At 39.3% G+C, this 16,460-nt stretch overlaps 1 protein-coding gene across 2 annotated transcripts in view; it reads left to right on the top strand.

Moving 5' to 3' along the window:
* Positions 1-14,896: 14,896 nt before the first annotated feature.
* The window catches only part of LOC121375861 (R-spondin-2-like), a 59,668-nt gene continuing 58,104 nt past the window's right edge, over positions 14,897-16,460 (top strand). For both annotated transcript variants that reach the window (XM_041503534.1, XM_041503535.1), the window contains exon 1: positions 14,897-15,752. In XM_041503534.1, coding sequence (XP_041359468.1) covers positions 15,665-15,752 — 88 coding nt within the window. In that variant the 5' untranslated portion in view covers positions 14,897-15,664. The remainder of the gene's footprint in view (positions 15,753-16,460) is intronic.

The raw sequence follows: 16,460 nt of genomic DNA on the forward strand, positions 1-16,460 counted from the left end.
GATAGTGAACAATATAAAATTTAGTGAACAATATAAAATTTAAAGAGAGTCCGCATTGTTAAGATGTTTTCGATTAATAAAGAAAGAAATGTTTTATTTAACGACGCACTCAACACATTTTATTTACGGTTATATGGCGTCAGACATATGGTTAAGGACCACACAGTTTTTGAGAGGAAACCCGCTGTCGCCACTACATGGGCTACTATTTCCGATTAGCAGCAAGGGATCTTTTATTTGCGCTTCCCACAGGCAGGATAGCACAAACCATGGCCTTTGTTGAACCAGTTATGGATCACTGGTCGGTGCAAGTGGTTTACACATACCCATTGAGCCTTGCGGAGCCCTCACTCAGGGTTTGGAGTCGGTATTTGGATTAAAAATCCCTTGCCTCGACTGGGATCCGAACCCAGTACCTACCAGCCTGTAAACCGATGGCCTAACCACGACGCCATCGAGGCCGGTTTTCGATTAATAAAGACTTTTTAATGGTTAAAATGAATATTAAATACATTGTAAAAAATGCATTAATATTAGTATCTATATATATCAATATAAGCCTTATTCATGCAGCTATACAAGCCATGTACTATAGTTGTTTATTTTTTTAAATAGCCCCCCCCCCCCCCCCCACACACACACACATTTTTTTGTTATTTTGCATTAATATTTTTTTTTCCTGAGTAGGTTTCTTAATTATACATAATTGTATACATTTTTTTCCCAAGGCTTTATAAGAATACAAATCCATCAGTCTTTCTAATCTTTCATTGTCGTTATATAGCAATTCTGGGGCCGGACGTAGCCCAGTGGTAAACCGCTCGCTTGATGCGCGGTCGGTCTGGGATCGATCCCCATCGGTGGGCCAAATGGGCTATTTCTCGTCACAGCCAGTGCACCACGACTGGTATATCAAAGACCGTGGTATGTGCTATCCTGTCTGTGGGATGGTGCATATAAAAGATCCTTGCTGCTAATGGAAAAAATGTAGCGGGTTTCTTCTCTATGAGTGTGTCGAAATGACCATATGTTTGACATCTAATAGCCGATGATTAATAAATCAATGTGCTCTAGTGGTGTCGTTACACAAAACAAACGTTAGCAATTCTATATACTAGTATTTATTGGGTTACACGTATTTAATATTTATGATATTTTTTTAATATCACGCCTAGAGCTCGAGTATGTGTGTTATGGGATTTGAGGAGGATAATGAACTGACTGGTAGTGCAAAGAAGTGGTTTGGAGACCAAGACATAACCTTCTACAAAAGTGAAACAAGTACATTTAATTCCAAAATGAAAAATAAGAAGAACAGTTCTTACTTTATGTCAAATAAATCATTTGACCTACTCTCATATCCACAGAATTTCCTAATGTCTACAGTGTGCGATTGAAAACTGCATTATATATTTATTTTTTTTCAAAATGTGTTTCATAACCAAGGGTAAAAAGTAATAACTTATTATACCACAACTAAAGTGATTGCCGTCTAAAATGCCTCAAGTGACTGATTGTATTGCGGTTTGCTGAGTCTAGCTAAAGAACGGGAGAGCATTTCAAAATGGTTTACCCCCCACTGTCATGGTTGTTTGTGTAATATGGCGCTGAATTGCAACAAAATATAGATGGTTGTCTGTAAACTTGATAGGCTGTTATAAAAGCAATTTATTGGAGAGAACAACATGCGGAATTTGTTGAGGGTCACTTCCCAATTCGACAGGGGTCACATCATATCTCGGCAGGATTCCACGATATCGGGCTCATAGCCTGGCGTTTATCCTTTTTACTACTTGCTACAAGTAAATCCATCGCGAGGCGAAGGACATTAAAAACGAGAATGAGATTTGTATCTGAGGTTACTGGTATCAACTCTAAGTCAAATGCCATGCCAGTCGGTGATGCAGGTTCGAAACCCGTCAGTGTAAACTTAGGCGCGTGTGCAGAAACATATACAAGGGGTGGGTTTAGACTGTGGCTAGTGAAGTGGGGTTTTTTTGTGGGTTTTTTTTGGGAGCAGTGGGTTTCGATAGAATAAAACACATTGATTTATTCATCATCTACTATTAAAGACATGTTCATATTAGTCTAAAGAGATGTTCATATTAGATTCACACCAAACGTTTTCATGATTTTCAGCTGATATATATCCCATCTCACACCGAAGCGTTTTGTGATTTTCAGCTTATGTGTATTCCATCTCACACCAAAGCGTTTTGTGATTTTCAGCTTATGTGTATCCCATCTCACACCAAAGCGTTTTGTGATTTTAAGCTCATGTATATCCCATGTCTCACCAAAGCGTTTAGTGATTTTCAGCTTATGTGTATCCCATCTCACATCAAAGTGTTTGGTGATTTTCAGCTTATGTGTATCCCATCTCACGCCACAATGATTCATGATTTTCAGTCGATGTATATCCCATCACACTAAACAGTTTCGTAATTTTCAGCTATTGTGTATTCCATCTGACGCGAAATTGTTTAATGATTGTTAAATGACGTGTATTCCATAGGATCCTTGCAATAATAAAGAAAACAAAGTGTGCGTAGGTTTCTCAGCACACCATCTTCCCAAATGTGGTCATTTTTAAAATGAGCTTGAAGATTCACAGAGCATGGGACGGAATTTAATTAAAATGAGCTTGAAGATTCACAGAGCATGGGACGGAATTTAATTAAAATGAGCTTGAAGATTCACAGAGCATGGGACGGAATTTAATTAAAATGAGCTTGAAGATTCACAGAGAATGGGACGGAATTTAATTAAAATGAGCTTGAAGATTCACAGAGCATGGGACGGAATTTAATTAAAATGAGCTTGAAGATTCACAGAGCATGGGACGGAATTTAATTAAAATGAGCTTGAAGATTCACAGAGCATGGGACGGAATTTAATTAAAATGAGCTTGAAGATTCACAGAGCATGGGACGGAATTTAATTAAATCGGTAGAGGTACTTGTGTCGTAAGATGGAACCTTCCGGATCTGGATCGAACCCATTGTGTTGTTTTTCGTCCCAACTAGCACCCCACGACTGGTATATCAAAGGCTGTGGTATGTGCTGTCCTGTGTGTGTGAAAGTAAATATAAAAGACTCATTGCTGCCAATGGAAAAAATGTAGCGGATTTCTTCTGAAGATTTGTGTATCATAATTATCAAACGTTTGATATTTAATAGCCGATGATTAATTTTATTTCTAGAAATACTTTTTCTCTCTCACTTTTTGTCGATCATTAGTTAGATCGTCTGATAAACTAATAACAAAACAAAATTCTGTTGACTGTTAATTAAAATGTCGACAGATATATTTCAGAATATTTCGTGGCCAAAAGCTCTAATTAATTTTTGTATCCTAGTTTTATTCAGTTCCAGTCCTTAAAGGGATATTCCTGAGTTTGTTGTAATTTTAAAGATGTTATCGACTAACAGACTTTTTAACGATTGTAATTACATATCAAATATATTTTTCTGCATAAAATATTAGTGGCTGTATAGTAAACGTGTTTCTGGTCGTTCTAATATTTGTACTAGGTTAAATTTCATTTTATTTCCTAAAAAAAACCCATGTTTTTGTACGTACAAAATTATTTGAAGGCAAAATCCAGTTTGGGTTTCACGACCAGACACATTGATATTCAAAACAAGAAAATATATTTAATATGTAAGTTTAATCGTAGAAATATTTTATTAGTCGGAAACATCTTACAATGCAGCAAACTCAGGAGTGTCCCTTTAAATCTCGCATGCTACTTTCATCTATTCAGTCCTTACACCTCCCAACACAACAGTGTAACTTTAAATGAGTTACTTTGATGTTTTCAATGCCTTTATTTTTTCTTGCCAATTTTGTTCAGGCTAAGTTGCTCATCTGTTCTTTGTGAAAGTTCTTTGTGTTGAATGTGGTAGGTAAAATACACGACCCAGGTTAAATAAACACCCGCGTGTTTTATACTGTGTATTGCGCCATAATTGGCCACATTTGATACTATAATTTGCTCCGACAAAAACACAGAATAGATTGAATTCGACAGAGCAAGATCGTGTTCACGCCAGGACACTGTTGCCAAAGGATAGGATAATCAAAGCCACTTGGTCATGTAAAGTGTTGCGGAGGTGTTAGTTAAGATACACGCTAGAGAAAGCAAGGGGATATCGAACCATTTGAGTCTACGTTATAGCGGATGGCTTAATACTAGTATTTCGTGCCCCTCTTCCCCCTCCCCTCGCCCCCAATACCCAGTGACAAATTTTCATCGTACGTATTAACGGACTATTTTTATGATTTAAGAAAGTCAGCGGTGCATTAAGGACGCTAAATTTTACTATATTTTAGACGCTCGCGTGCGTGCGTGCACGCAGCCTGTGCGTGCCTGTGACGTGGAAACTCTATACACGAATGCTTTTTTATTAATAAAGACATAAATGTGCATTATGTGTGCGTTTGTGTTAGTGTTGGTGTGTGTAGTGATTGTGTGTGTGTGTGTGTGTGTGTGTGTGTGTGTGTGTTTGTCCAAACTGAAGTAGTGTGTGTTTTACAAAAAATCCGGGATGCACCTAGTCTCAAATAACTCGGAAGGGAGGGCAGAACACGAATGAAAAATATTATTTATTTAATGACATCTCAACATATTGTAAATTACGACTATTCTGGTGTCTTAACATATGTTTATTTCGACTGCTCTAAAAAGAACACGTGGAATTCACGTCATCCCCTTTAACTACCGACCCTGCAACTCCTTCCACCCTTTACTCCTTTCGCTCGTAGGAATACTAGCAATAAGAATCGGTGGCGTACTCTGATCTGATTGGCTGAAAAAGTGTCACATTAGATTCTGACGAGAAGGCTAATCATACGCGGTCAAAATACATTGGAGTGACATAGCTCGAAACAAGTTAAGATTGCCGAGATTAGCTTGATACCGTCTCCAAGTTTAAGATGTCGTGTTGGGTTAGTCGGATTTCATCGTTTTGTAGTGATTGGACGAAACACTTCGCCGACAATCGCTCACTTTTATCTCTGTAGGTCGCTGTTTTCAAGATTAACCAAAATGGTCGGTGATAAAATCAGTGAACAAAAAAGGGCGCAATCCTTAATGTTAGGATTTGGTTACATAAAGAACGGAAAAACTACCATTAGGGGTCGACTACACACTGCTGTTAATCTTTAGGGGTCAACAAACAGAAGGAAAATGTCTCGCGAAAAATTACTTTAACAATGTAGAATGTATGGTTCCATGTTCTTCTATCACCCTTGCTTGACAAATTGCACGTTCTTTCGGGTAATGTATGACGACAGAAAGACCACATCTCGGATATGTCATCTGCCTAGATGGTTTGAAAAATAGCAGTAAAGAAGTTTGACAATCGCCAGTGAAGAAGGTTGAAAATCATGGTTTAAACAATATTTATTCCCAATTATAATGCTGGTTGGAGATTGGCCAACAGGCACAATGTCTATATCAAGGCCTCTCCCTACAATTTGAAAATGTAATTCAGGTTTACACAAGATGACAAACCAATAGTAAATTACAAGATTCCAAATCTTAAAGGCATATTCCCAAGGGCAAGTTAACAAATCTGTTCTCAACCCCAGGTCTACCAAGGATTATAAATAAAAGTAACCTAGATTACTACTGAGAAAATTATCAGTCAAAAACTTTGGAAGTCAGTGAAGAAGTTTAAAAATTACCAGTAAAGAAGATTGTAATTACCCGCAAATAAACTAGAAACATGTTTGACATTCACAAGAATTTCATTTTACTCAGCCCGAGGTACCGTACTGTAAACAACAGAACATTAGAACATATAATTTTAGTCGTTACAAAGGATGTGTAAACCGGATATGTATTACAATGGTAACACAGTTAAGACAATCTGTCTGTCTGTCTCTGTGTCTGTGTCTCTCTCTGTGTCTGTGTCTCTCTCTCTCTCTCTCTCTCTCTCTCTCTCTCTCTCTCTCTCTCTCTCTCTCTCTCTCTCTCCCCATCTGTCCTTTACTTTCTTTATTCCATCCCTCTACCCTGTTACTTCTCTCTCGATCTTCGAATTGTAAATTATCGTCTTGGCAGTTCACTTTCACCTAACAGGTTGGATGTGATGAAAATCTTTTAATTTTTAAAATTATTATTTAACAGACGAAGTATTTGAAAAACGTTCAATTTAAACAGTTATATCCTCCCAACTTTTTAAAAACTACATGTAAATTGTCTTATCAAAGTAAATAAAACAGTGCTTCATACTTGTCAATGCATAGGACAACTTTCATATTAGTCTAAAAATGCTGGTCAAAGGGGAAAACGCACATGAATTTCGCACTCGCGCACGAATGCACGCACTTGCGTATATTTAAACACCAGTCTGCTACTGTTAATCAGTGTCGTTCAAACTAGATGAACTCCACAACAAAACAAGAAAAAGAATATTTAGAGATGTCGGCTGCTCTAAAAATAGACCATTTTCAATTGGGCGGAACCGCCTGTTCGGGAAGATCTATTTTCTACTTGGTATATTCCCCCGTATATTTGATCCATAATGTCAGACGATGGCTCATTTAAGAATATTGTAATAGACCTAGTCACTTACATAAGAAATTCGTTGTAGGGAAAAAAACCCTCAGCAACAAGAAGAAAAAATACCCCTCCGAAAAATATAACAACCTAGAATTTATTTAGAAACATAGTTTTTCATATTCCCAAAAGTATTGGTCAATTTACTTCTGAAGTAAAGACCGATTCAGTTATATTTGTATATGTACTCAATGACATATCCAGAACGAGCTTGGAGATCTTATTTCAGTCAGTTTAAAATGTAAAAAATGTGTTAGAGAATTAAGGAAAACAAATCATTGGGTACAATGCCGTCGTAACCCCATAGACATATATATCCTGAACAACAAAAGAAGCGCCAATATTTTAATGTTATGTGTATGTGTGTATGTGTCTCTACAAATAATTTTATAAGCTCTTTCAAAAGTGAAAACAGAGTGACTCTTCCATGATATCTCTGAACTACAGGGAGAGTAATGCCAGTATTCGAGCGGTCAAGCTTGGACACACGTACCGACTCCAATAAAAATGTTTGTTGACGATGAACATTTATAACAATTTGCCGTATTTACCACATTAACAGTTTTGAATTTCTATAGCGCTATATAATAATAGTCCAGTCCACAGCGTTATAAGTCAAAATATAGCTTTAAAGTCCAGATCATAGCATTATGATCCAGACCATAGCTTTATGGTCCAGACCACAGTTTTATAGTCCAGACCACAGTTTTATAGTCCAGACCATAGCTTTATAGTCCAGATCATAGCATTATGGTCCAGACCATAGCTTTATGGTCCAGACCACAGTTTTATAGTCCAGACCACAATTTTATAGTCCAGACCATAGCTTTATAGTCCAAACCATAGCTTTACAGTACAGACCATAGCGTTAAGAGTCCAAACTATATCTTTATAGTCCATATTACAGCTTTATAATCAACAGTAACTTTATAGTCCAGACTATGGCATTATAGTCCAGACAATAGATCTGGAGCCTAATTCAGAAAGGCCTCTTAGGCTCTGCTAGACAACAAAGCATCCTCTTTGCAAGTCTTTTAGCACTGCACTGCGAGATCGCAAAGTTGCGAGAATTTAGTGAATTAGGCCCCTGAACCCGATGAATCTTTAAGCACGGTACCTGCAAAAACCTCAGTATCGCCACAAACATCAATCCAGTACATATATTTACTTAACATCCGCCAAGTGTCCATACGGGAGTTGTGGGTTATTTATGGTATCATCGGCGTGGAGTAAATGTTTTGTTACCTCGCAGGTATACAGCAAACAAAACACAACCTGGCCACTTACGGTGTCGTCTTACCGCAGTCAGCGGTCCTTTCTCCCGCCACAACATGTAACAATTGCCGCTGGGACGACACAAAAACCGAGAGGTACTTGCGTTTTTTTTGCCGTCAATAAGAACATAACCTCGTCACCCCAGCGCTGCACGTGCCTCGCCGCCATTGTTGTGAGACGAGATTCACTGTTAGTCGAGTCTGTTGTAACGCAAACACTACTCTGACGCGTTCAAATAATGCGAGCGCTCGGTAACATTTATAGAATTGCTGCTAGACTGGTTTTGACGCTTGTTTTAAATGAAATGTTGATGGCCGAGTACCAGTCAAATATCGGCTGGCGTTAGCAAAAATCTTTTTCGTACTGAACGCAGACATGATTATGTCCGAAAGCATTTTGAAGTTTCCGGATCTGCAGGTGGTTTCAACGATTATCGAGGTTGTTTTGAGGAGACAGATCGCGAATCCCAGCTGTAGTACCCAGATGAATGACACGTGGTCCCGTGATCAATGAATTCGTTGTTGGTCTTCTCATAACAGCATGCTGTGTCGACCTCTCAGATTACTAGCCACAAGAATGGATATTAAAAAAAAGCAACAGCAACAAATCCCTAGGTACTTCCCACTAAACTAATTACTCTCAAATACTTTATTGTGGATGACATTTAAACAGGATGTCTTTCCGTACCAAACAGACTCAGGACTGTACCCTTAAAGGCTCATATAGACAGGATGCGGTGCGTGCGTGCGGTCCGGCTAAAAAATAAAATTGACCCCCCCCCCAAAAAAAAAAAATGAGTGGCCGTTAGATACCATTTATAACGAGTTGTTTTAAAATGTATCCCTCCCTCTCTCTCCGTCTCTCTCTCTCTCTCTCTCTCTCTTTCCATCTTTCTTTCTCCGTTTCTCTCTCTGTCTCAGCGCTATGCTTTATCGCTAGGCTGATCACCTTGTGGCACATCCCTCTCTCTCATCTCTCCCTCTCCCCCCCTCTCTCTCTCTCCGTCTCTGTCTGTCTGTCTCTCTGTCTCTGTCTCTGTCTCTGTCTCTCTCTCTCTCTCTCTCTCTCCCTCTCTCTCTCTCTCTCTCTCTCTCTCTCTCTCTCTCTCTCTCTCTCTCTCTCTCTCTCCCCCCCAAGTGTCGAAATAACCATGTTAAAACAACGATATAGTTGTAGTTGAAAATATGCTGAGGTGTCATTAACTAAACTCTATTTTTATATATTTTTTCGTTCGTGTTTTGACAGTAAACTTTAGAATACTAATATATGCTTTTAGATGGCTTACGGAGCTTAAAAACTAAAACCTATTTGAAAACCGCCGTGTGAATACAATGAGACGGATGATTAATAAATCTAAATCTTTATTTTGCTCTGAAAAGAAAGAATTTGCGAGTCCACGGTAAGAAAATACGATGCTTTATTTATGGAGTATGAACTGCAAACAAGCACGTGTGGGCAAACATTGTTACCTGCACTGGTTGTCTGTCTGAGGATCTGTAAGATTGTATATACATGTGTACACTGAGTGGGCGGGGCTGTACACACATTAACACACAGTGTGAGCGGGTAGCGGTCTCTATGTCCTGCAATGCGACACTGATAGATTTCATTTGACTATCATCGAATACCCATTTAAGACGAAACATCATGTGTGGTCAAGAAGGTTTTTCAACATCATTTTGGCTATCCATAAAAAATTTAAAATATACCCATACCCTTGGACATTTAGTTATTGTTTTATATCCATCCATGAAAAAAAGATTCAATTGAATTAGTCAATTAATATGTCCAGATGAAATATAGTTATCTTTAAATTTTCAGTTTTATTCCTCATAAACCACTATCGGTGACAAATTAGGAGAATATGCAGGCCAATCTATTCGTTCAGCATGTGGGCGCCGGAAAAAGTCTCCGAATGTTCAGATTTTTTGCTCCAGCCAGTGCACCACGATTGGTACATCAAAGGCTATCCTGTCTGTGGAATGTTGTATATAAAAGACCCCTTGCTGCTAATCGAAAAGAGTAGCCCATGAAGTAGCGACAGCGGGTTTCCTCCCTCAATATCTGTGTGGTCCTTAACCATATGCCCGACGCCATATAACCGTAAATAAAATGTGTTGAGTGCGTCGTTAAATAAACCATTTCCTTCCTTCCTTCCTAATGTTCTGGGGCCTAATTTATTAAAACTCTCGCAACTTTGCGATCCTGCAGTATACTGCAAACACTCGTACAAGGACGATTGGATGTTGATTAAGAGAGATTAAGCAAGCTTTATGAATGAGACAATGAGATTTAGCCCGTTAACGTGAATGACTACATACACCAATCTGCAACAGACACGGAAAAACAAATGGTTGACAGTCGTATTCATATACATTGCCCGTCCCAACTAGTGCCACACGACTGGTATATCAAAGACCCTAGTATGTGTTGTCCTATCTCCGGAAAAGCGCATATAAAATAGGGGGGGGGGGGGGGAATGTAGCTGGTTTTCTTTGAAGACTACGTGTCAGATTTACCAAAGTTTGACATTCAACAGCCGATGAGTAAGTAATCAATGTGTAATAGTGGTGTCGTTAAACAAAACAAACTTAACTTTTCAGCTAAAAATGAACGGAATTATTTTTCATTTATCGCTGCGTAGCCATAATTCAGTTATATACCAAAATATCAATAACTAATATGCAGCTGGTGGAATAACAAAATTAATTAAATGCTAGTAAACCTTTTTTGGTTAGTTTTTTAGCCAGTGTTATAATACGTTATCAAGGTTTGATCTCAGATGATTTCTAAACGTTGTAAAACTACATAAACACAATGTATTTTGTACCAAATACATGTATAAAGAAATATGCAGGAAATATCTACTGGGCTAATTTTTATTGAGTATATTTCCAGGCCATATTTTGTATGACTATTTAGTAAGTATAACTTCAGGCCCGTAGAAATGATATCTGGAGTGGTGGAGACACAAGACATATTTATTTATCTTTACACATATAAACTCGTACATTTTTTTCGTTCTCAAGTAAAGGGACACAGACTCCCCCCCCCCCCCCCCCCTCTCCCCGGTTTCTACGAGCCTGAACTTTAGTGCGACTGTCTTTAACAGACCCTCTCTCTCTCTCTGATGCAAGCGTAGGCGAGCTTACAAGAGCCTAGACGAGTATTAACCATCATTAAATTTAAATTGAACTGAGATTCATCAACGAGCTAGATTACTAATGATACTGGACACCCACGTCTTGGCCAGTCGTAACGAGCTGTTTGGGGACAATGTAACAGCAATGGTCAAACGACTGTGCATAGTGTTGGCCCTTAATAGATTCCTGATGATTTAGTTGTTCACTTGGGTTTTTGTACGACAGTCTACAGTTTGTCCCATAGACGTCTTGGACATTGCGTTGGCGTGATGACATGATAAACGACATAGTGACATAGCGGCATAATTATCTTTCCAAATTCCGAACTTGATCTGTTCTGATCCCTTGACAAAGATCATTGCCACAGACGTCACCATGAACAAAAAATAAATAAAATAAGGGAGTGATTAATTGCACCCCTAACTATAGTTTATGGGGAGCCATTTAAGATATATTACCATAATTACACCATATAAATTCACATGCTAAGGGGAGCTAAAACTTACTCTCCTTGAATTAGTCTCAGGGGAGTGATCGGGAGCGAGAGTGATAGCTTCTCTTAAACGTTGAAGCCTGTTGCCAGTTGCCTGTTGCCAAAGTGTCTACCGCTCTCTGATTCACACGAAGTCTTTGTACAGCATTACTTTTAGAACGGCCATTTGAAACATAGTAATAGCCTACTATTACATCAGATCCCTCTTCGTCACTATCACAGTTCAATTTTGAACTTCACTCTTTAACTGTTTATAAATGCAATCTGTATTTATAGTGAAATTATAGAGATAGAACATAAGAATACGTGTAAAACGAGCGACCCGTAATCTTACTGAACCATCACTCCATGAGTGGCAGCGGCCAATTCGAAGCGACCAGTCCATAGTAACCAGTTCACAGCGACCAGTTCATGGTAACCAGTTCAGAGGCCAATTTATGGGATACTCTTTTTGATTGGCAGCAAGGGATATTTTGTGTGTACCATATCACAGACAGGATAGTACATACCACGGCCTTTGTTTCAGCAGTTGTGGAGCACTGGCTGGAACGAAAAATAGAACAAAGTGCCCACCGACAGGGATCGATCTGAGATCGATCACACATCAGGCGAGCACTTTACCACCTGCGAGCTACGTTCCACTCCTTTGAAGAAAAAGTCACGACCATGTCGAAACGTCCTTCACGTCTTTCCTGAATTCAGTTTTAAATTAGACAATAATTACTTAGTATTTTATTAAACAATATTAGTTTTTAAATTCCACTCAAATTAACATAGCTATTAAAATACTAAAATCGTTGTTTTCTAGAACTCTCCTTTGTAGTGGCAATACACGCAGTCAATTCCTGTCCCAATCAGTGTCCCACGATATGTGCTGCCCTGTCTGTGTGAAAATGCATATAAAAGATTCATTGCTGCTAATAGAATTGTTTTTAGCAGGTTTCATCTAAGACTACGAGTAAACAATTACCAAATGCTTGACATCCAACAGTCGATGATTAATAAATTAATGTGCTCTAGTGGTGTCATTAAACTACATAACCCAAACCCCTAACCGGAACCTAATCCTGACATAAAAATTTTAATAAACATTTGTTAGGAAGGAACTGAATATTCGATTGGAGCGGAGGAGGGGGTCAACCCCAACACCCCACCCCCGCACACGAGCCTGAACTGAGAAAGTTAAAGTTTGTTTTGTTTAATAACACCACTTGAGCACATTGATGATTAATTAATCATCGACTATTGGATGTCAAACATTTGGTAATTCTGACTCGTAGTCATAAGAGGAAACACGCTTCATTTTTCCTTATACAAAAAGGGATCTTTTATATGCACTTTCCCACAGACAGGAAAGCCTTTGTCCAGTTGTGGTGCACTGATTGTAACGAGAATGTAACCACCGAGGGGGTTCGATCCTGCGACGCAAACACCTCAAGCGAGCACTCAACGGACTGAGCTAAATCCCACACCCTAAACTGAAACCTAAGTGAAACAAATTTATTCTTAATTGTGCTCATGGTTTCTATTTGTTTACTAATTACATTCGTAGAGGTTCCCAGTCAAATTCAGAAAACCTTCACTGACAGAATTAGCTAGCTAATCGATAAAATGACGCTAATTTATTCAAGCACCATAAAATTAACCAAACATTCGGCATCTTTTATTGTACATCAAACGAGAACATAAGAAGCAATGTAGGATTAAAGTACGAATTGTGTACTTATGTGCGCGCGTGCGCGCGAGCGTTGCACTTTTCGAAAGTGAAGCATTTCATTTCCACTTGAAGGTTGGAGCACGCTTTCCAGGACACACAACTGTATCAGGGCTGCTGTAGATGATTAATGGGTTAATGTTTAGTTATTAGCGGTTAGTGAGTATACATGGGCGCAGTCTGGGGTGGGGTGGGGGAGGTCGGGGTTGTCCGCTGAGGCTAAAGCAAATTTTTGCAGTTCATACAGGTGTCTATTTACAAATGTAGACAAAAGGGTTCGCTAGATTCATATTCGACACCTCCCCTTCCCAATCCAGACCATGCTACGCCCCTGGTATAGTGGGCGTACACCTCCCCCTCCCAATCCAGACCATGCTACGCCTCTGGTATAGTGGGCGTACACCTCCCCACTGAGCTGTTAAAACTCATTCTGGAGTGGAAGCCGATACCGGGACGTGAACCCAATAACTATCAACCATGAAGCTGGGGGCTTAACCACTCTGTGTTGTTTGTTTATACTTATTTTGATGATTTTTATCCAAGTACGTTGTCCTGGGCACACACTCGGCTATTTTGGGCCGTCTGTCCAGGGCAGTGGGTTAGTTGTTAGTTGTTAATGAGAGAAAAATCGGCATAATGGCCTTACACCTACCCAGTCAGTTGTTGAACTCACTCTTGTTCAGGAATGAAGGAAATGTTTTATTTAACGGCGTACTCAACACATTTTCTTTACGGTTATATGGCGTCGGACTCTTGTTCAGAGCCAGTACCGCGATACGAACCTAGTACCCACAGTCTTAAAACTCACACTTGGGTGGGAGCCAGTACCGGGATATGAACCCAGTAACTACCAGCTATAAAGCTGGCGACTTAACCACTACACCACCGAGGCAATTAAAGCTCACTCTTGTGTGCGAGACAGTACCGGGATGCGAACCCAGTAACTACCAACAATAAAGCTGGTTGCTTAACCACCACACAACCAGGGCCAGTTACAGTGGAGCGGAACATGACCGCATCATCCGACTGGCTACGGTTCGCCCAGGGCAACGCCCCCTTCAGCGAGGCGTGCAGGAAAACCAACGTCTGAGACAGATAAATTAGAAACTGATTGAAATCATTCAGATAGCCCAAAAGTGTATTCGTCAAGCACTTTACCGGCATGAAATCACGCGGAATATAATTTACTGGCTTATGCACAAGGCTTTGTGAAAAGTCCCCCAATCGTGACATTATTTCTTTGCCGGAGGTGGACAAATTTAACAAAAACCTCTTTTAAGCCAAGTTTGTAATGTTTTTCTTTCCCCTCCCCTTCGCCTGGTCTACACACACGGGCAATTATCTTAAATATATTACTTGTCTGCTGGAGGTTCGTCTTCGTATGTTTGCGTCCCACCCAGAGGCGGGTAGAGTTCCCGCCAACCTGTATGTGCAGCAGACGAGCGTAGCAGACGATTTCAAACCTCCGGGCAAAACACAGAACACTTGAGCATTAATTCTCAAACAAACAGCATCTTGGCAAGTGGGTATAATCGCCAAATACAGGGCAATATTTATTAGACGATTAGTGACTTCACTGTTCGGGCATATGCTGTACTTTCTACACCAAAGCTTCAAAACCTCTCAACGCCTACTGTACAAAATCAATTTTATTTACTCTATGCCTTCGCACCAGAGCCTCTTGTAAGTCGTAAGTTTTCTTTTTCTCTTCTCTCACTTTTTTTTTTGTTGTTGGTGTCTTCCTGCCGTTTAGTGATGTCTCTATTAAAGCCCTAGTTTTACCACATACGGTGGCGGGCCGTTTGATTTCTCGATTTTATTTGTTGCGTGTGACACCCGCAAGTCGGCTGCAAATCCATTCAGCGAGGACAAGGTGAAAAGACGTATAGGATAGTCTCGATTACCAAGCCCTGTCGCAATCACTTAGTATAGGAGACATTCTTACAGCCAGGAACCGACTGCTGCTTAAAAGAAACATCAAGGTACTTACCATTCAGTACAGTGCACTATTTCCACGTATTCTTGTTATCTCGATGATGTATATCTACGACCTGTGCTTTTGTCTCTGACAATTAGTACGTACTCTTTTTTTCAAACTTTGTAATAATGTGAAATCTTACAGAAAGAAAAAAAAAGAAGAAAAAGGTGAGAAAAAAAAATATTCAAGGATCATAATCATTGGAAGACAACATTGCTGAATTGATTTTTCGAAACTAAACCATGGAAAGTTTTGTGAATAAGGATGCGTCATAGTGGTGTGTGATGTCATAGTGCTTTCTTATCATCATCATCATCATCATCTTCTGTTTCCAGTTAATGAACAGACGAACGAGGAAACTATGTTTTTATTATTTCGATGAGTTTCGCTTCCATCCCAGCAGAGAGCTGTGGGACGGCGTTGGGGACTTGACTACCTCTGCCACCCCCGTCCGCCCCACCCCCGGGCCTGCCCCTCCGGGTAACATGTACCATGCAGTGGTGGTGTCTAGTCACATACCAGCTAATCTTGATAGAACTTCTCGTGCGGACCGTCAGAGCGGGAGGCAGGATAAAACGAAGTAAGTACTTTTGTTTTCGTATCTGACTTGTATCTATCTCTATTTTGCACAGCGACTGGTACCAAATATCGTGGTATGTGCTCTTTTGTATGTTCAAAAAGTATACATAAAATATCCCTTATAACTAATGGTAAATTTGTTTGAGGGTTTTTTCTGAAGCCTTTGTGTCATAATTATCAAATGTTTGACATTCAATAGCCGATGACTAATAAAGCAATGTACTCTAGTGGTGTCGTTAAACAAAACAAACTTTGTATACCAAATACCGTATAGGATGTGCTCTTCTACATGTTGGAAAGTACATACATAAACGATTTTTGGCAGCTAACGGAAAAATATTGTTATTGTTATTCTCTCAGGTTTTTTAAGTTCTGTTCATCTTTACTAGTAGCTGTTTAATATAAAACATTTTTAAAAATAAAGCAAAAAAAAAAAAAAAAAAAAAAAATTAAAGTCACTGACCCTAGTTCCAAGGTGCGTTCCTTTTTTGTTTCACGTGAAAGTTGCTTTGATCTACTACAAACAATGACTGCCAGAGACACATCAGAGTTGCCAAAACTAATAATGTTTGCAAGAAGTTGTCAACTGTAAGGTATATAGAAAAAGCTCTAATAGCCGAAAATGTTTTACACTGTCTAATAACTAGTGTCAGTGCATTTAACAAAAAATTCAGAAGAAAAATCTATAACAATCTTCAATGGCTTTCAT

The sequence above is a fragment of the Gigantopelta aegis genome, chromosome 6, assembly GCF_016097555.1.
Source record: "Gigantopelta aegis isolate Gae_Host chromosome 6, Gae_host_genome, whole genome shotgun sequence".
Lineage (NCBI taxonomy): Eukaryota > Metazoa > Mollusca > Gastropoda > Neomphalida > Peltospiridae > Gigantopelta > Gigantopelta aegis.